Raw genomic sequence first — 21,390 nt, 5'->3', positions numbered from 1 at the left:
TTGCTATATTTATTGTGGGTTTGAGACTAGGATGTTGCACACAGAGCAGTTCAGCTGGCCTGTCCTTGTCATTCTTGTGATCCTCCAAGCCACATACAGTACTGTGGCTTTTGCAGGAATGCAGCGAAGCTCTGGCTTTTGCTTGCCTGCCTGGGATTGCAAGAGCCGCAGTCTTAGTACCCGATGGACCTTAGTAATGGCTGCTGGGCTGTTTTAAGCTTGATGGGCTACAGATCGTACAGACCTGCCCTTTGATAGTGCAGTTGCATGATAAACCAGTGGGTTGCAATCACAGTGCATCGGTGGTGGCGTTTCATTTGTTGGGCTTGTTATGGGACGAAATTGAGACTGGCGCAATTGGGGGTTGGAGCCAAAATCAAGAGGCAGTTTCACTCTTCAGAACGCTTTGTCTGCTTCTTGTGGCCCCAGATACTTAGGAGAACCCGGACTGGAGGCTTAATCTCAATACATGCTAGAGTTGCCCTTCTTCCATATTGAAATAAGAATCTGGGTGCTTAATGAGATGGGTAATGAAAGGAGTGAAGCTACTTGCTGACTGTGAGCTCAGTAGATCCATATTCCCTGTACTCACCTCTTGGCAGCCCAGTGTAGATTGGGCTGTTGGTGTGTCCTAAGTGGTATCCATCTGGCGCAGGCCAATTCCATTCTGGAATGCAGGGGTGATCGAGTCCTTGGCTTGTAGCAATTCCTGCTAGAAATGTTCCATGGTGTCGGTGGTTACTTGGCGTGTACAATGGGTTTAAAAATATTTTTCCTTGTCACAGTGTAAGTAGAGGGTGCCCACAATTTTGAAACTGATTTGGTCTGCATTCCCATGACTCTCTTCTCTGAACATCTAATTGATTTGGGTTGACTGCAGTCAGGGCCAGTATACACCTGTTCTGCATTCAGACGCTGGAAGGTTCATTTTTGCGCTTCTGTAGGCTTTTTCCCCTCCCTGCAATTATCCCCAACTGGTCTTTCAAAATTTAAGATGTTAAGTTTCGAGAAACGCAGTCTGATTGCTGTCATCTAAAGGGCTGTGTATTCCACATTTATTTTTTGTCCATGTCTGCCTCAGCATAACGGTATGTGAACAGAACCGCAATTTCATCCAGATGTTAGGGGTAGGTATCTCTTCTCCCAAGCCATGTAAATTGATGATGTGCTGATTGGAAACTCTTTCATCTGCCTAGAAAGGTGCAAGTAATTAAGCACTACAGCAGTGTGGACCCCCCCCCCCCGGCAAATTCGTTTCACTTAGACTGCAGGAAGCCCCATATCTGGGCAGAGATTGTAGCATGCTTCTCTTTTGGGTTGGATTTAGGATCACAAGTATTCTGCTTATCAGGTTTATTTTAGGGAAGCCCTAGAAACCATTTTATGCTTCTTGCTCTCTAGGAGGGACTAGGGTGGGTGTTAAGCCCTTCATGAGCGCATTCTCTCCCTCACAGTCCTACAGAGACACTGTGGCTCTGCACAAAGTGTATGTCCAGGCTCATTTGAACAGGGGTCCAAGTCTGGGACTTGTCATTGTGTCATTGTCAACCTTGTACGTGAATTTTGTACTGTTCCCATTCTGACTTGAAAATGGGTTATAGAAACTCAACCATAGAAATAAGTCATCTGATTCCTATGCAACTGCTGCTCCTATGCATACTTTTTCTTCTTCAAAAAAACCCCTCTCTCTATTTATAAGGATTCCTAGATGATGTAATGAAGAAATACGGCAGTCTAATTCCACTCTGTGAAAAGGATGTTATGGGAAGATTAAAGGAAGTCTTTAATGAAGACTTCTCCTATAGGTTAGTAGCTCTCTCATAATTCTTAGCTCTGCTGATTCACATTCCAGATTCCACTGGCTCCCTATGGCTATGCACAGCTGCATGTCAAATGTGCTGGGATAACTTCGCATTGTCTTATCTCTTTCTCGGCTGCCTGTTCCAGAAAGCCATTCATCACCAAGGAAATCATGAAGTATCAGACGAGGCATCCCAAATCTTCCACTTGCAATTTCCGGGTCTTCTATAACAAGCACATGCTGGATATGGATGATTTGACAACGTTGGATGGTCAGAACTGGCTAAACGACCAGGTGAGAGCAATTGCAGGTTCTGCTGCTTAAAATGGTGCTTTCGGTCACACCTTCGTGGTACTGTTGCCTTGCTTCCAGGTTGAAGGGATGTTGGGTTTTCTTTGGTGCAGGTTGCAAAACATTAACCGTCTTCTATCCTGTCTTCATGGATCTTGGCCTTATTGTGGGAAATGAGTTCTAGAGCTTCGAAAAGGCAAGGGTTATCCAGTAGAGTCCTCTGCAACGCGAGAATTCCCTGATTTTCAGTAACGTCTGATAAAACGCCTATCCAATGTCATCTTTTTCTTTTTTCAAAAAACTTTTATTTAAACACATTTATTCAAAAGTCTCTCCTACCCGGTTGGCATACTGCTGGAAGGGTGTGTGATTTGGCAGGGAAGGAACCACTCAAGTCACAACTAATATAATTGATTGGTGCATGTTTGTGTGTGTGCATATATTCAGGGGTGTTCCTAGGTCCATATTTGTCACCTGAGGTTCAGGTGATCTCTCCAGTGAGGAGCTTACAGCTTACATTGGTATACCAATAACCCCTTTCCTGAACAGGGTTGGCTTGGCCACTGTCATGTGTGCATTAGTTGACCTCATGACTTGTTGCTCCTATATTATGGAATGCCCTTCCGTGGGGGAGATAAGCCAATGGCTCTCTGAGTTGAGTATGAGGAAGTTAAGACAGGATAACCACTCAGCTTCGTTGGAGTTCATCCTAGTAGACCTTGTTATAGAATTGCCCCCTTAATCTGGTTCTGGGTTCAAATTTGTTAGATTGCTATGGTGTAAGTAAGTGGCTTAATTTGTACAGGACTAGACTGTCTAATTAGAATTGGAATGCTAGGTTTGAAACATGTAATCCAGGCTAGGATTAGTGCATCCTTCAAAATTTGCATTCTTTCTTAGCGGAATGAGAAAATGAAGCTTGCAAAGATGGTTGACTGCAACAGTTGAATAAGACAAAATTGTAAAGCAAATAACCATGACAGCTTCCTTCTCATACATTCCTTCCTTCTGCTACATTCAATGGTGATTCGCATCGCTGCCTAAAAATGAGATTTGAAAATTCTTTAAGACAATATGTGAGCATGGAACTGGCTCTGTCTGCCGGTCTAGGGGGGAAAATATTTACACCCTTAGATCCTATATTGTGTGGTCAGGTCTAGATTCCTGTTATACCAAATGCTTTTGCATATTTGTGGAAATCTGTATACAATGTAAAATAGTAGCCTCTTTCTGGATTGAGAAGAGAATTTCTGCTCCACAAAGGACTCTGCCCATCTGCTGCATATCAAGCCAGTAAGTAATGTGTCTAGCCTTTGAAATGTGCCAGACGCACTTTGCACCTGGCTATTGGCCACTTGTGACCAAGTGAAGGTGCCAGGATGCTGCCTGACGTCTCCACCATCTGGAGGTGCATGCCTGGGGATCCTTGGATCTTGACTGTTTTCACACACTAGCAACACATCCTGTAAAATTTTATCCATTATATTTCATCTGCATAATCAGAATGACTTTCAGAAACCAAAAACTTGTATTGAAAAATACGACTTTTGAGCTGTCTGGCCCAAAAATGGCAACCGGGCATTCTTTTTTTGCAACTGTAATCCTGGTTTAAGGAGGCCTAGCTTATATATTTGAGTTTCTAACTCTGCATGTGTCAAATCTGCTACAATACACTCACAGAGTCATTTCCCTCAATGCCAGGGTGTAACTGCAGGTCAAAAATTGCCCCTTAATCTCCTTGGATACATACAAATAGGTTAATCTTCAGGTGAGCTACCTGACTTAGTTAGCTCACAGTTTGCTCAAGTCTGGCTCTCTGAGCTTCATAGAGGTAAAGCTGTGCATATTATATCTGGTCATTCCTTACTTTAAGAATTGGTGTGTGGGTTTGCTTTTATTTGTTGGTCTTCCCTCCTCCCCCCCAGGCTGCTTTTGTGTTGTGCAATTTAGATTGTGAGCCTGTAAGTAAGTTTGAACTAATCATATGTAAGCCACTCTGGGAGCCCTTTTGGTTGAAAAGCAAAGTAAAAATGCTTTAGATAAAATAAATGAAGGACATAGCAGCACTGTAAACTTATTCCTGAATACATTGTCCATGTGAATGCAATTGGAGGAAAAAGGACATCCTCTGCCATAGAGAACAGAGCCATGTTTCCCTTATTTTTTTGGTGGAAAAATGTTGGGAGTACACTGGTACAAAACGAACATGTGCATCTTTTTTTAAAGAGCAGAAACCACACCTCTTGCAGGATGGAGTGAGCTGCCATGCGGGGCAGTCTTTGTTTTAAATCTGACACACTGGGTGGGTGGGATTCCAGTCCTCACAGTTGCAATCTTGTATGTGTGTGAGCAGTAGCTGCGGCAATCTCAGAAGCCAAAAAGGTGGCATAATAAACCTCCAGAGAATAAGACTTTCAGTCTCCAGCGTAACTCATTGCTACTAGCAAAAACAAAGTAAATAAATTCATTCTAAATCGTTCAGGTTGCAGAATTCAGCTTTCTTTGTTGTTGGATTGTGCAGAATCTATTTTTAATGTGCGTTATATGTATCCTGGCTTTTAGCAATGCATTCAGAGAATGACCAGATACATTGAGCATTGCAGAGGAGAGGTTCACAAAATACGTTTTGGTTTTCCTCCCTAATAAAGTTTAAGCTTTCTTCTTCTCTAAACTCTTTCAGATTATCAACATGTATGGCGAGCTAATAATGGACGCAGTCCCTGACAAGGTGAGCTTCTTTTACTTGGTTCTGTATAATGCAACAGTAGCTCAATTGGATAGGAAAAAAAGGCGGCTTAAAAGTATTAGTCCTAAGGGGAAATGGAGAGGGGCAATTATGGGGGCAGTTATTCCTAACTTTGTGCAGGGGGAGGGAGTAGCCAATCCTTTAATCTGCTGGCTGTTTATTTACATATGAACTCCGCTCTAGAGCACTCACTGGCTGTGTGTAGACATTCGTCAATTATTATTTAATTTATATATTGCTTACATGCTAAAATTTCATGTAAGCGTTTTACAACTGTAAATCAACACATAACCAAGAGACACAATAACAAATCCACTGGAGCATTAAAACATTCTTAATTAAAATATGCAATAAAACAAGCATAACAAAACAGTTAAAACAATAAAATCGGACCTTCAGAATTACACAGCATGGTTTATGAGCTGAAGCTCCCCTCCTTCACTAGTTAAGAGGTTTTTACTGTGGTATAAAAATGCTCTTAATAAAATAAACCTTCCTTAGTTGGGGTGCAGCAGATCTTGGTTTGCATTCAGCTGGAGTTCATTGTGCTAGAACTGGAGGCTTTGAATGTGATCAGTCATCGACCTCTTCTGCCTTTTGTAGGTTCATTTCTTCAACAGCTTTTTTCATAGACAGCTGGTAACCAAAGGATATAACGGAGTAAAACGATGGACTAAAAAGGTAGGCTTCTGTATGCTCTGAAAGCCCTTAACAGCTGAGAAATACTGAACTATTTCGAAGAATGAATTTGAAATGAACGCCCTGTTTATTAAAGGAACAGGGCAGGTGTATTGCTAAATTATCGGGCTGGGTTCAAGGTTCTTGTATTAATTTCCAAGTCCTTAATTTGGGTCCGGGGTATCATAAAGACCATCTGATTCCTTAAATTTCGTTCCAGTCAGCTCGTCCTCAATTACTCAAATGCATGGCTCATAATTATTAGACACATTGCATTCATTGTAGTGGATGTGAACCCGTGGAGCTCCTTCCCAGCTGAGATTAGACAGGCGCCCTCCTTGCAGAACTTCAGGCGCATGACTGAGACTTCCTTGTTCCAGCAGGCATTTTAAAGTAGTGTTTGGTTTTATGATGAGTTTTTATTGTTTTATTTTTAAATTCAACTTTATTTGGGTTTTTTTTTTAAAAAATATATACATAATTTAGGAGGGTTTAAGATTACGGTAAATGGCATGTAAATGTCTTAAATAAGTAAGTAAGTGAGTGTCTTTGGCTGCTTAAGATAGATCTGAGAGGCCATAGCTTCCTGATAAAACACAGGTTTTGCATGAAAGACGGTCCCAGGCTTGGCTGCAGAATATGCATAGCCACAAACCAAAAGCAGAAGCAAGGAAAGCATCTTTGTGCTAGAAGTGCTGGTTGCAAGTGGTTTGGGAATCTTAAGCAGCAACGCGCATAACTGGGGAATTACTCTCCGGTATCACTGACCTAGTGGAAATACCCTTCCAAGCCCCATATAGTAAACTTGATAGTGCAGAATAAACCTGCCCAGGGAGTCTTTGCCAGATAGAGTCCTCCTCTCTAATACGGGGGATGGAAAAACCTCTGGGTATATTCAACTGAGTTTTTTTAGAGATGTGTGTGAAAGAAAGAAAGAAAGAGAAAGAAAGAAAGAAAGAAAGAAAGAAAGAAAGAAAGAAAGAAAGAAAGAAAGAAAGAAAGAAAGAAAGAAAGAAAGAAAGAAAAGGGTCTAGCAAGCTTCTGGATAGGAAAAGATTGCATCCTTAGAGTATACAGCCTTGGCTTTTCTTCCTCAACCTACAGGAAGCTCAGCAACTCAGCACTATGAATTATATATGGAGCCATGTAGCAAAGTGTTTGGGCTGAAGTACTCCAGAGCATTCTAGGTGTTTGCTTAAATCACAACTGAACACTGAAATGGGCTTTGTTTGCAGAGAGGCTTAAAGTAGACTTGAGATGTTTATTAAATGTTTATTTAAGGCACATCCTTAAATCTCGGAAATACTTCACAGTGAATAAAAGCAGGTTCCTTCGATTGATCGATCAATCAATAAGCTTTTTATTTTATGTACAAATACTGTGTTTCTTGAGGAATAACTTACTGTACATTCAGATTAATATTAGGAAAGCTAGCCCAGCCGTTAAACTATAAAGCTAATCAATGCCTCTACCAGATATGTTGAGACCTTTCTGTGTGAATGAAGAAGTATGTTGATCATTTCCCAAATATCCTATGTACTTGGTCACTTGGAGATCGGAGTTCGCTATCCTTATGTAGCCAGAATGGCACCATCTGTGTGCAAAATGAAGTACTGTCAGGCTTTGGTAAACTTAAGGCTTGCAGAAGTACTTGGCCTTTAGGACTTTAAGTGGGGGAGAGACTCCAAAACTGTTGCAGGGGGAGGAAACGGAGGTGGAGGCATGAAAAAGGAGTGCAGCTGGTTGACACAATGAACGAGAGCATTCTGCACTCCCAACATTTTTTTGTTGGTGGGGCCCACTTCTGGAATGTCTTGCCCACCTTCGAAACATAGGGTCGTATCCAATGTTTGCCCCAAATCAAAGTCGCTTAGCGGTAAACTTGTTCCGCTCGCGAAAGATTTTATTCCAGCGGGATGTTGTTGCGCAAGAGGAACGCACCAGCATGTTGCTGGTAATTTTGTTGCACAGTCCTCTGCAACGAGTTTCTGCTATTGTAGTTGTTGCGTTGGCATCCTCTGCTCAACATTAAAACTCGCCTTTGTGCTAGTCGACAGAGAACATTGGATACGGTCCATGGGCACTGTATACTGACTCTGCAAAGACAGAGTTGCTCTAACCTGCCCAGTGACTCTCAGGTCTTCCTTCAGCCTGTTCATAATAATAATTTATTATTTGTACCCCGCCCATCTGGCTGATGATAGAATTGTAGAGCTGGAAGGGACCACGAGGGTCATCCAGTCCAATCCCCTGCAATGCAGGAATCTTTCGCCCAGTGTGGGGCTCGAACCGACAGCCCTGAGATTAAGAGCCTCATGCTCTACCAGCTGAGCTATCCCAGCCTTTGATCACGAGCACTTCCTGTTTGTTTTGCCGCTTTGTTTCTGTGAGGGCAGGGCTGGGTCGGCCAAGGCAGAGTGAAGCAGAAAGAAGCAGTGCTGGAAGCAATAGGCAAAGCTTTAGATAAGAGCACAGATTCCTACAGTCCTATCCTTAGCCTCATAACTGATATGGCTTCTTGCTGATAAGAAAGAAGCTCTATAGGGATACAGTGGTGCCTCGCTAGACGAAATTAATTCGTTCCAGGACTCAATTCGTCCTATGAAAATTTCGTCTTTCGAGGCACCGTTTCCCATAGGAACGCATTAAAAGTCAATTAATGCGTTCCTATGGGCTCCGGGGGCCTGGTGCCGGCAGCGGTACTTGCTCTTTTGGCTCGGGGAAGGCAGGCAGGCACTTGTTCTCTTGCCTGCCTGCCTTCCCCGAGCCAAGAGAGGTGTGTGCCACCGCCTCGCCCGACAGAGCCGGCATTTGACAGGGCTTCCGAACCCCCGTCAGATGCGGGCTCTTTGGGGGGGGGAACGAAGGAAGAGAAAGCAGCCCTTTCTCTTCCTTCCTTCCTCTCCCCCTGCCGCCAGCTTTCCCCCCACCCCGTCCGACACAGCGGGATCGGAGGAGAAGCCTCCTCCGATCTGCGCTGTGTCGGACGGGCTGAGGGGAAAGTGGGGCTTTCGGCAGCCAGCGAAAACATCCCCGCACCAGCACGCTTTCGCCCCATCACCCAGAGCCAAAGCTCCCCTTGAATTGGGGAACGCAGCCAGCGAAAACGTCCCCGCACCGGCGCGCTTTGGCTCTGGGTGATGGGGCGAAAGCGCGCCGGTGCGGGGGTGTTTCGCCGACTGCCTTCCCCTTGACTTGGGGAAGGCAGCCAGCGAAAACGCCTGACAGATCCGGGATTTCCTCCCTCCCCCTGCCCGACAGAAGTGCGGCGATGTGGGGGTGTTTTGCCGCCTGCCTTCCCCAAGCCAAGGGGAAGGCAGGCGGCAAAAAGCCCTGGCAATTTTTCGCTGCACGCTGGACTTTGCAGTCGGAGGTTTGTTTTTCTATGGCCACACTTCGCAAGACGAAGCGGCGGCCATAGAAAAACTCGTCTTGCGAGGCAACCTCCGATCGCAAAATCCTTTCGTCTAGCGAAAAATTCATCTTACAGGGCATTCGTTAAGCGAGGCACCACTGTATTTGAAAAGCATGCCCTCTGTAGGTAAAAAACGAAAGTGTTCAAAACTGTATATAAGACTGCAGCAGGTGCAAATGAAATTGTTTTTACAGTAGTTGATAACATGGGTCAAGTGGTCACTTTGTAAGAAGCACATGAATTATTTCTTTTTGTTGACTTGAAATTGTCTTGTTTTTGAAACCTTTGCACCCTCTAATGCTGTCACAATTTTGTTCCTAAACTCCCTTTGAGGTTCAGCTACTTGTTGTACTTCTGCTTTGGCAAAAATGTGATCTCCTCAGTAGCTATTGCGTGTGATCTCTTCCATCCCTGCTCCTTTTCTTTCTTTCTTGTCTTTCTTTTTTGAGATAGAAAGTCAATCCTCTTTTGTAAGGATTCATTTAAAACGGGGCCTCATAAATTGAAATGTGCTGTTCTGCTTCTTGGAATGGGAAGCTAAATTGGATTTTGTTACTTAGCTTGCATACTAGATCTCTGCTTTTGTTTTGTTCATGCCTTGTGCAGCATTTCGAAGTCTGCAGCAAACATCTGTTTCACCTGACTGAATTTTAATTAAACTTGGGGTGCATTCGCTTTCCATCTTTTGCCCCAGAATAAGAGTATCTGATTTTTGACGCTTGTGATAAGATTGCTCTCACTTCCTCCTCAAAACAAATGCTAATTCTCACCATGACTACAAGGAGCTTGTATAGGTTAAACTACGGTATGCACCAGGAAGCCCCCAGTTCAAATCTCGCCTCAAGCCGCCTCTTTCAGCTTGTGTGCCCCACCTCTGATATGGCAATGATACTGACCTGCCCTGCCTTGCAGGGTGATTTTAAGGACTTCACCAAGATAATGTGTGCAAACAGCTGCAAGCGCTCTCCGCAAATGTTAAACATTACTCCCGCCTTACATTTTAGTGTAATCCTCAGGTGGGTCGAGCAAAGAGAGAAATGGTTCACCCAGGTTTAGAACAGAGACTTCCTACACCCAAGCCCAGTATTTTATAGTCGCGAAACCTTAGTAGTTTGTACCTGGTTTTTCCACTTCCCACACCTTTTTGTTGGGACAGGTGTCTTAATTGGTTGCTGGGGAAAGCCCCTCCATTGCTTTGAACTGAAGCAGTTTCTCTTAAGTGAAAGCGGCAATGTGGCAACTTGCCTCTGGCCATTCACTAGTTGGCATCTTGGGTATTGGGCGACTACTTCATGAGATGTTATTTGCTTGGTGGGGGCCATTCTGCTGCTCCTACCACATGAGCAAGGGTGGCTGCCCTGAGAAATTCCTTGTTTCAAGCTTCTCTCTGCAGGCACAAGAGCTAGAAACCTCCTTGCAATAGCTGAGAACACTAGGAGTGTACCTAATTCTTTGCCTTACAGAATTGGGCATTCTTGCTGGTGTGTGCACACCAGGTACAATGAGACGGGCATCCCTTTCCATAGAAGTGTGCTTTTTTGTTGTTGTATAAAACTGTAACTTAGACAGTTGGGTCCTTTCCATCCCTTCCGTTTTGCTTATGGCATCAAGTATTAAATGCATGCAGCCTGCCTTGCAGAAATGTTTGTCCTATCCATTAAGCTGCCATCCTCATCACTCGCCCAAGGCTGTTTCCACCTCTCTATATGCCTTCGACATCTTCACTCGTAGGCTAGATGCAGAATGCAGAGCTCCTTCGTTGTCTTTTGGCTGCGTTGTGCTGCTGCTGCTGCGTGTGTTCATGTGCGGAAGGCTGTCTCTTAGGAATGCTAATTTCATGCTTAAAACCCAGTGCCATCTCATAGCACACTTGTCAAAAAAATATTGATTTTGAATAATTCAGCATGAAGAGATGTAAAGCAGTAAAGGCTGCGCGTCTTAAAAATAAATAAATTGAAGCATCTGTTTAAATAAGCAAATGGCATCAAATAAATTGCATCTGAGGAGGAAAACGGAACCCAAAGTGAATGCCTATAAGCTCTAAGGCTTAATCTACATAAAGGAGCAAATTCGAAGCAGTAGAATGGACTTAATATCGCAGGCAGGGGGTGGGGGGTGAGGGGTGAGAGTCATATTTTCCAATACTCCTTGCAAGAAGAAAACCAACAGAGCAGAAAGTAGGCTGAGTGAGAACCTTTCTCGCTGACGTGCTGCTTTATTATACTGTGTTGGGAGTGTTTTATGCGGGGAGCATTGAAAATGCAACTTTCTTCGACCTGTAGCCTTTATAGTGCGTAGATCAGGACTCATCTAGTGGTAGGAATGGAGCTGGCTTTCGAGGGTTGGGAGGAAGAACATTTCACCTCTGCTTGTCCCACAAATACTTGGAGCAGACTTGGGAACAAGATCTTGCCTGTTGGAGGTGCTCTGTGCGATTACGCTATCACCAGAAGGGCCTTAGCCCATGGACAAGCCTTTATGCCCCTATTAGAGCTGCTGAGTGGGTCAGACGCCTGCTGAAAGCGATGGGGCTTGCATTCGCTGCCAAACTTAGAACACTGGGTGCAAGACCCATTGCAGAAATAATTGGGTGTGTTCTCATGCATGTATTCCTGTGTGGCTGCTGCCTGGGCTGCATGTGGCTGATATGCAGGCATGTCTGTGGGGTAAGGACCTCTTAAACTCCAAGGATGGGGGGAACCTTTGGGGCTAGATGCTGTTGGATTGAAACTCCCATCACCCCTAACAGTGGGCCATGGTGGCTAAGACAGATGGGAAGGGGAGGCCAATAGCAGCTGGGGGGACGACGACCACATGTTTCCATGGCTGCTGAAATTGTAGTCAAAAGGCGCTGTTGCCTTTGTCTTTGGTTCAGCCCTTTCAGGTGGGGCAAGAGGGCTTGCTTCCACTTGGAAAGTTTTGCCTAGTTCAACATCTGTGTAGTGCTTGCCTGCTAACCATTGCTGCCTCCAAGGCTAGTGGGTTTTGTTTTGTTTTGTTTTGTTCTTTTTAATTTGGCTTTGTCAGAAACCAGAATGTGCCACCAATATCTGATTTTTATCACATTTTGTATGCTCTCTTTCCTGTAAGGAGCTAAGGGATGGTTGTTTTGTCGCAGTTTATGACCCTATAAAGTTAGATATGGTGACTGACTGAAGACGGCACAGAGAATGGCCGTTTGAACCTGGGTCTCACTGCTCCAAGTCTGACAAGACAATGGCCTTCCAAGCCTACAATGAGTAGAGCCAATGACTGTAACTCAAGAGTAACGCAACTTACATGCTTTTACACCTGACAACAGAACGTTTTAATTTGGCGTGTCATATGCAAGAGAAATCGTTGTAGTTGTTGCTGCTTCACTGGCTCCCTGTTTTTTTTTATTTCATAGTATAGGGAAAGGAAGAATGTGTCTTATGAAAAATAGGCTGCTCTACCCACTTGCATTTCAGTGACTTAAATACACATAGGGTGAAACTTTTTCAGGCTGTTCTCTTCCTATGATGGTTTGGGATCATTCTGTTTTGAGCTTTGTCAGATTATAACTGAATTGCACGTGACTTTGCACTTTGTGGTGATGGCTGCTCCCTTCCCCTTCACTAGGTGGACCTCTTCAAAAAGACGCTCTTGTTAATTCCTATTCATCTGGAAGTCCACTGGTCCCTAATTACTGTGAATCTCCCTAACCGAATTATTTCGTTTTACGACTCTCAAGGCATTCACTTTAAGTTCTGTGTTGAGGTAAGAGCAACTTGTTGTTATAGCTGTTCTACTAAACAGTGTCAGCCTTAGAAAAAGCACTTAGCCCCCCCCCCCCTTTTCACAGGGCTCTGATTTTTCGGTAATCCTTTGAAGCTTCTAATCTACACATTTCAGGACTCTTTGGCCCAAAAGAGAGAGCACTGTCAGTGTGGAAACTGGCCCAGATGTAGTTCAGAAGTTGTGCGAATTAGACTCTGATCTTCAGGCAAGTGATAAGACATACCAGTCTCAAGGATCCCAGGCCAGGTGCTATATTGTTTGTTAGCGTTTCCTTGTCTTGAAGCTTGTCTTGGCTCAGCCCAAACCCTTTTGTTCTTGCAACTCTGCTGTAGCCACAAACCCTAGGAGTTTATATAATTTTAAGACTGCTTCTCCAGCGGTACATTTCATGCATACGCCACATTTGTGAAAGCGACAGTTCCTGCCCAGTGTATCTAAATTAATCCTAAATAGCTTCCAAATAGTTTATGCCCTTTAACAATCCTGCTTCTACCCTGCTTCCTTCTGTAAAGATCTCAAGGCCCTGTTTATGATGTTTATTTCATTTTTACCTTTTGCATTCTGCTCGGTGTTCTTGTGAGCTTGGGGTGTCCCAGCTTCACACGATGAGCAGTTGCAGAATTAATCCCAGTCTCCTCCAGTCCAAGCAGAAAACTCCCTTCACTATACCCACAGGTATCCTCTGCAGGGAAACACTCAGTTAAGAAGTTTTCATAGCAGTATTCAAATGGCCCTTATTCATGTCTCCCCCTCCTCTTCTTTAAAGAACATACGCAAATACCTGCTGACAGAAGCTAGAGAGAAGAACCACCCCGATTTCCTTCAGGATTGGCAGACTGCTGTTACAAAGGTAAGGACCACCTGTGTGGTTTTTAGAAAGATGGCTTTGTAGAGTAAGATGGAACACACAATGCCCACCGGAAGTCAGAAATCTCCACCTTTCCCCAGGAAGCCCAGAGAGTGCTTGCTATGAAAACCCTCAACATGTGACATGTACCACCAAACTAAGAATGCAGGGATGGGGAGCCTGTAGCCCTCCAGATTCTTTGGGACCACAACTCTCATCAACTCCACCTGGTGTGGCCGATGCCCAGGAATTATGGGAAAGGGAGTCCAGGGACATCTGGAAGGCACAGTGAACATAAGAAGAGCCTGCTGGATCAGACAGTGACCTGTCTGGTCCAGCATCCTGGTCTCATAGTGGCCAGCCAGATGCCTTTAGGGCTCCTGAGCAGCACCTGAGCACAAAACACTCTCCTGCCTTTTCCAGCAACTGCTATTCAGAAACATTGCTGCCTCTGACAGGGGAGGCAGAACATAACCATCAGGGCTGGTAACCAATGGGAAGCAACAAGGATGCTATGCAGTGGTGGTTTTTTTTTGGGGGGGGGGAGGTGTTGGCTTGTCCGTCACAAGCGCTACCTGTGCTGCAATGATGCCTCTTGCTTCTGTGTAAGAATGGGCAGGGGTTCCCAGGGATTCAGCCGCAGCCAAACTAGTTGCCTCCGTTTGCAATCAGGCGGTATATACTGTAATTCTGGCGAAATAAATGAAATCGTGAAATGGGGGGGGGGAATCTGTGGTGGAGGTGGAATGGGGAAATTAGAGTTGGGTAGTATTTTACGTTCAAAATCGCTGTGGGTTCATGGCTTTGCTAGGATGGAGTTAGCAGATTGTAGGCAATGGTGTGTTGGGTGAGGTGGCTGGGGGGGGGCTGCTGCAGTGAATGGCAGGGGGCTTTAAAAGTGGCAGAAGTGACCCCCCCCCCCCGAGCTACCAAGACATCCACGTTACTCCAATACGACAGCCGCTTGCAACCAGATGTAGTCTGGCAGTGATAAAAGGGAACAAGTTGTGTGAAGTGCAAACGAGGGAATTTGTGACTTGCATAACCATATCCTGTAATAGTTCTGAAGAGATAAAATGGGTCATTGAACATTAAGCTGTCTCCCAGCGGCTTCCTGGTACAATGAGGCATCTTGAGGCTTTATTACCGCATGAGGAAGTTCTCTCACTTCTCCTCCATCCCACCCCCCAAAAAAGTGACTCTTGTGCAGCTCTAGGGGCGGGGAGGTAGTTTGAGGTCTAGGACATAACCTAACCTCTGGAGTGTCTGGTGATTTTCATGTCTGGAGAATCTGGAAGATGTGCTAGTAAAGCTGGAGTGTTTCAAAGCCAGCTTGGCTTTGTTGTAATCGCTGCAAGAAGCAGGAGATTCAGGACCTATTAGGTGTGCAGGAGATTCAGCACACCTAAAAATAATAGAGATGCAACCTGCCTTTTTAAATATACATTTTGAATATTATTGTACCTAAAACTGCACTGTTCAAAAATAGAGATTTGACACGCCCTGCCTCTCCATGCTTACAATCTAAAGACTATTTGCACCATGGAGGAAATAAAAGAAGAACCTATTTAATTTCATATTACTTGTAAGCAGGGTGGATTTGATTTAAATCAAACTGATTTAAATCACGATTTAAATCACGATTTAAATCACTAGTCAGTAAGGCTTGATTTAAATCATACTGGTAGTTTTCTACATAAAGACTAAATCTTGCTGGTATAACTTTAATATGCAAGTAGATGAAGATTTTTAGAATAACAACTTTTCATATTAGTTTTTTATCCCCAGTTTAATAGGTTAATCATTCATATTTGGACAACTTTACTGTTGTACTTAGGAAGGAGAAAAATAATCATTACCTTAATAATAATGATTTAAATAGATTTATTCAACTGAAACAATAACTTTACAGCATATGTTATTTGCTTAAACAAACATCCATGCTTGTTAACTAATTTGGCTAAACAAAAACAATATATATATATTTTAAAAAATTTAGACTGTCAGCCCAGCCTACACATGAAAAACTTAAATACTGTCCATTCCAAACAATCAGAAAAATATTGTTTCTATTCTATTCACTGAACTTCTTGAAACTTAGCACTGAAGGGGTTGTTTCTGTATTCATAGGTTTGTAGAACAATAGGATTAAGGTCTTTTTCTCAACTCTGTTCATGTTATAACATTTTTGCTGTGAAGCAGAGGCATGTGACCTCTGTTGAGTCAAATTCAGTTTTGAGAACTGCAAAAGTAAACCAAGCATCTGTGATAATATCTTGTAGGCAGAGAAACTGCCCAATAATCTTACAAAAAACCTCTGGAAGAGCATGACTTTGTGAATGGATTAATGGAATTTATTTACCCCAAAAATTAAACATATACAACCTTATTCTACATAATTAAAAAACTAATCTTTATTTCATGATGGAATAACCTCTGGATGGTAATATATTTTCCTCAAAAAACATTTTATTTTTAAAAATCCGATTTAAATAAAAAAAATTGATTTAAATTGAAAAAATCCGATTTAAATCAAAAAAATCCTATTTTTTTGATTTTTTTTTAAAAAATCATTGATTTTTATCCACCCTGCTTGTAAGCCACTTTGGTAGTATTCATATCCTGAAAGATGGGATATAAATAATTGTATTACATTTGCGGGGGTTGACTCAAGGTGGTGGATAGCTGTCCTACTTGGCCCAGCGGACGTATTGCCGAAGTCCCCCTTAAGAAACCCAGTTCTCTCCTTCCTTGTACACTTATGAAACTGGTCTCCAGGATTCACTGGGGGAAGCTTCCATGGACGTAGCAATTTTGGGGAGGGGTGGATGGGATAATGGCACACACCAGGTGGACTAGTTGCCGGGGCTAACAGGTACTGGCCGGGGTTGGGGGTGGGGTGCCAAAGCATAGTAAAAACAGGGCTGTAGAATAGTCATTCGGTTGCAAAAATAGACTTGTCACTTCATGCATTATGCCAGTGTTTATCAAACTTGAATCCCTAGTTGTTGGGACTACAACTCCTATATCCCTAGCGAGGAGGACCAGTGGTCAGGGATGATGGGAGTTGTAGTCCAGCAATGGCTGAGGACCCAACTTTGAGAAACACCGGCATAATTGAGTAGCCCCACTAAGACCCAGCCAGAACTTACTTTCCTTCTTTCCAACACTAGAAAGTGCTTGTGGCCGTTTTGCCGAGGATTAGGCCCATGGTGTTGAGCAGCTTTCTTGGTCTCTGAGCACCTGCTACAGATTACCGTGAAACACACTGGCTTGGTGCTCACAGAACCGATGAGTAAAAGAAAAAGAAAAAAAAGAGTACCAAGCCTTCAAATTACTAGCATTAATATGCAGGCTAATCACTCTAAAGGACTTATATTTGCCATAGCTTTATGCCTTTGTAGCTTTCTAAACTGTTAAGGAGGTGAGATGCAGAAATCTCTCCCTCCCTCACCCCCCCCCCCCGGAAGCCTAGAGACAAATGCTTCTCTGATCTGGCACATTTGGGCTTCTGCGGGCACCAGTGTGCAAGCATGAAAGAAATTCTTCCTGTGTAAAGCAGATAGCAATGTTCAAATATTTACTCAAAATAATTGAGGAGAAACTATCCTGCTGAGGTCATTAAAAATTCGGTGCTGGGTTGGGAGATGTAATTTGTTTTCTGTTATAAAATGCGTATTTGTGTTGAATTACTTGGCCCGATCCATGCAAGGATCTGAGCACCTCTTTGAGTATAGAGTACAGCCCGGTCTGTCGTGACCTCTTGGCTTTGATTTACTTCAGAGGACCATCCTCTAAAACAAGGACGGGGAACCTGTGGCCCTTAGACCCAGCCAGAATGGCCAGTGGTCAGAGATGGTTGCAGGTTCCCCATCCCTGAATTAGAACTCTTTCCCTCCCTTCAAAGTGGAAAAAAAGAAATGTTTTGCTGTTGAATTATAACTGAATTTCTGGTTGATGTGGATGTAGACTTCATCCCAAAAGGTCCTGGGATGAATCCACCCTTGCTCTGGGATCACAGGGATTCCCGCTCTACTTGTATGTGTCCCACGCCTCCCCCCCCCAATCTGTTCCAGAAGTTTGGGGGAACTTCCAGGACAGATTTAGGGAGCAAGAGCAGAACAGGGGGCATTCTTTGCGGTGACAGGACAAGGGAGTTAGTGCTACGTTGAGTTCCACCCTCTGAGTCTGCAGATGCTGTTGCTCCTGCAAAAACATTCCTTCCCTGGCACAGGGTAGAAGTGATGAGGTGTTGGCTGCTCTCTCTTTCCCTCTCCACGTTGCTGCTAGGAATCACTCCTCTTTGCTGGCTCCAGACGAGAGTGAAGTAGGGAGAGTCGAGATGTGAGACAGTGCAGAAAAGTATGAGAGTGGTTGATCAGCAACCGCCGGGTACCCCTTGCTTACTGCTACTGGATCATCCTGCAAGCAGTCAAAGAGCGCAAGTGGTTATCTGCCTGTCCTGGAACAGTTGTCCCACAAACCTGATTGGCAAAGGGCTTGTGCCAGGAAGAGGAGTATATAAGAAAAGTGGCTGCTGGATCAGCCCAAGGCCTGCCTAGTCATAGAATTGTAGAGCTGGACGGGACCACGAGGGTCATTTATTCCAACTCCCTGCAATGCAGGAATCTTTTGCTCAGCGTGGGGCTTGAACCCACGACCCTGAGATTAGGAGTCTCATGCTTTACCAACTGAGCTATCCCAGCACCAGGTCCAGCGCTCTGTTCTCTCAGTGGCCAGTTGGATGCCTGTAGGAAGCCTGCAAGTGCGACTGCTCTCTTCCCACCTGGTGCATCCAGGGTTCTGTCTCTTGAATCACCCTTTCGACAGGCGTGGCTAGGAAATGTGGAGGCTGCTCTCCCAGCTTTCATTTGGAGGAGAGTCTTGAATGGGGAATCATTCTGAAATTTGTTTGCGTTTCCCCCCCCCGCCCCTCTTCCCCTTCTAGTGCATTCCACAACAGAAAAACGACAGTGACTGTGGAGTTTTTGTGCTCCAGGTAAGGATGCAATCATTTTTATATTTTATTTTTGTGTGGGCTTCCTCCCTCTATCGAATCTTCCTTGTAATAATTTTTGGTTCTGGTTCCTAAGCCTCTCTCTCATTTCTCTCCCCGCCCCCTCCCCTGCAGTACTGCAAGTGCCTCGCCTTAGACCAGCCTTTTCAGTTCTCCCAAGAAGACATGCCTCGGGTGCGAAAAAGGATTTACAAGGAGCTCTGCGAATGCCGGCTAATAGACTAATAAAAGGAAGAGAAGGAAAGAGAGAAGCTACCCCTTTTGGCATTTTTGAAGAGCCCAGGCTGGTATTTTGTGTACTTGAATTTTCTGAGAAACTTCCATGGATTTCAAAACGAGTCATGGCGGAGCAGTGTGGCCAACACAATTACCTCAAACATTTTTTTCTGACATGCTCCTTAACCGGTGGACCTGCCACAAAATATTCCCAATGTCAGTCGTTTGTTCCTCCCTCCCCCCTTTTCTTTTCGTTTTCTAATGTTCTTTCCTGTATTTAATATTTATTATCTTAAAACGCATGCGCATAGGCAAAGCATGCGACTAAATGAGAAGTATAAAACTGTAGAATTGGTGCACCTTTTGAAACGTAGCTAGAAACAGAAGAGAATAATACAGGTTAAACTTTTTTGTCTGAAAACATAAATGCATGTTCCATTTCCCCCCCCCTCTCTGATGCAATAATGCTTTGAATGTACAAAGAAACCCAATGCCATAACAAGAGCAGTTACAACATTTCGTCTAAAAAAAACCAACAACCTGAGACTATTCCTCCTTCAGTCTTTTTAAAAGCTCCAAATTCCCATTACATTGGGAAGAAGAGGGGTGTGGTGGAAACTGGCCTATATATTTGATTTGTGGAAGTCCAGCAAAGTTTTAAGTCATTGCAACTTTTTTTTGGGGGGGGGGGAGAAATTCTACTAGATGGCTACTAGATCACCCTACAGTTCAAAAGCAATCCCTTGTACACGATACTCTTTAGTACTAATAAAAGATGGAGATGCTAGTTCGGTTGGATTTGGTGGTGTTGCTCCTATGCTTGCTCTGGAAATGTCGTCTTCTCTTTTTTTAATATGATCCCATTCTCAGGGTGATTTGTAGGCCACACCTGACCCCTCTCTGCCTTCCTTTACTTCTCTCTCTCTCTCTCTCCCTCCCACCCCCACCCCCAAACTCCCTTGTTCCTTGTGTTTGTTGTGGTGACATTGTCGGTGACAGGGTCAAGAGGACAACAGCTCTTTTATCTATCTGTAAGTTTTCTTGCTTCTTGGGGCTTGTCCTGCAGGGAGCCTTAGATTCACCCCGTGTGCATCATTGTAGTCCTGCCCCTTCTTTTGGCGTGGTCCGCTTGTCCCCAGGCTTTGGACCAGTGTGATCACTTTCTCTGAGGCTGAATTCTCTCACTCTCTCGTGTGTGCGTGTGTGTGCGTGCCAGGAATAAAACTTTTAAATGTGGATAAAGTTACTTTGCGTACTTGAAGAATGTGTGATCTTCTGTTCAAGCTTTCTGAGAAAGAAAGGCCAAGAGTTTTGGACGGGAGTGGGTGGGTGGGGGGCGGGCAGCAATATGCTAGAGCACCTACACTGCATGAAATTCCCACCATCCTCTTGGGCAAAGCCTGTATGTGTATCCTGAGGTCTAGCAACTTGGCTTCTATAATTATTATTTTTTGCGCTTGAATGAAAGCTGAATCTGCGGGACCCTTCGACCAGCCACAGAATCCCACAATTTCACATTTTCCTGTCGCAGCTAGAGACATCCTCATTTTGAGAACTCCGGTGTGAACCTTCCTGGGAAATTGCTGATTTGACGATGGATACTGTTAGCAGTTCAAATAAGAGTGGCATTTAGAGCTTCCATTCATTTAGGGGGTATTCTTTCTACCACTTTATTTACTGAGAAATGCATGTTTCCCCCCATCAGAACCTCATAGGATCATAAAATTGGAAAGTGTCCCAAGGGTCAGATAGTCCTGCAATTCACTTTTCCTATTCTAATAGAAATGGTTTTTCTTTTCAATGCTCCTAAGTTGAAACAGGTTTTTCAGATATTATAATAATAATAATAATAATAATAATAATAATAATAATAATAATAATAGCAGATTCTGCCACCAGTTCTTAAAAGTTTAGCAGCTGGGGTGGTCTCGTGTTGGAGTCGTTGGCAAACGGAGCTGGTCTCAGCAGAGCCGATGGAGTGGCTCTGCTTCTTTCCCTTCTGCAGCAGCCTGATGGAACAGTTGCTTGCCCGGTGACTGCCAAAGGAGGCAGAAGCCTGATGGATTACGTAGTGCTTTTGCTCTGGAGTGGCCACCTCCCTGCTGCAGTGGCCTCTCTAATTCCATCACATTTATTGGACTGCTATGCTTCTTCTGCCAGCCCTGATGGCTATACAGTGCAGGCATGTTTCTGTTGTTGCCATCCCATCTCAACTCTGGCTCCAGTGAGCAATAATGTAATTTAGTTTCTTGGCGCTCTGTACACATGCAATCACCAACAGTGCAGTGCCCAAAGTCCTGGAGATGTAAGAGTCTATTCCAGAAGCATGTGCAAAGATTCTCTCCTATCCCCTTAACAAAGGTCATGTAGCAGATTTTTTTAAAAACTAGCTTTAACTTGCCACCTGCTGGAGTGTCCACTAAATTAAATGTGCAAGGCTTGCAGACCTTTATTTTGCAAGGTTTTGTGCTGGCGCTGCCTTCAAGCAATTCATCACGTATGCCTTCTAGTAACATCCTTGTCTTTATTGCATTCATAACTCTTTTCCATTTCTTTATATATTAAAAAATCCTGCCTTGGAGAGGAAATTGTGCACCGTTGTTAAATATTTCTTAAAGGG

At 44.0% G+C, this 21,390-nt stretch overlaps 1 protein-coding gene and 1 non-coding gene across 4 annotated transcripts in view; one reads left to right on the top strand and one right to left on the bottom strand.

The window, feature by feature from the left end:
- Window positions 1-19,568, top strand: part of SENP5 (SUMO specific peptidase 5) — a 32,235-nt gene extending 12,667 nt beyond the window's left edge. For all 3 annotated transcript variants that reach the window (XM_035133434.2, XM_035133431.2, XM_035133430.2), the window contains 8 exons: window positions 1,700-1,805; window positions 1,948-2,095; window positions 4,773-4,820; window positions 5,442-5,519; window positions 12,532-12,669; window positions 13,457-13,540; window positions 18,486-18,536; window positions 18,669-19,568. In XM_035133434.2, coding sequence (XP_034989325.2) covers window positions 1,700-1,805; window positions 1,948-2,095; window positions 4,773-4,820; window positions 5,442-5,519; window positions 12,532-12,669; window positions 13,457-13,540; window positions 18,486-18,536; window positions 18,669-18,779 — 764 coding nt within the window. In that variant the 3' untranslated portion in view covers window positions 18,780-19,568. The remainder of the gene's footprint in view (window positions 1-1,699; window positions 1,806-1,947; window positions 2,096-4,772; window positions 4,821-5,441; window positions 5,520-12,531; window positions 12,670-13,456; window positions 13,541-18,485; window positions 18,537-18,668) is intronic.
- On the bottom strand, window positions 18,171-18,243 carry TRNAR-CCU (transfer RNA arginine (anticodon CCU)). The gene has a single exon. It is a non-coding gene; the product is annotated as a tRNA-Arg (tRNA).
- Window positions 19,569-21,390: the final 1,822 nt, after the last annotated feature.

The sequence above is a fragment of the Zootoca vivipara genome, chromosome 5 (genome assembly GCF_963506605.1).
Source record: "Zootoca vivipara chromosome 5, rZooViv1.1, whole genome shotgun sequence".
NCBI lineage: Eukaryota > Metazoa > Chordata > Lepidosauria > Squamata > Lacertidae > Zootoca > Zootoca vivipara.
Note: the sequence above shows the minus strand (reverse complement) of the source record. Positions and strands in the feature narration are given on the sequence as shown.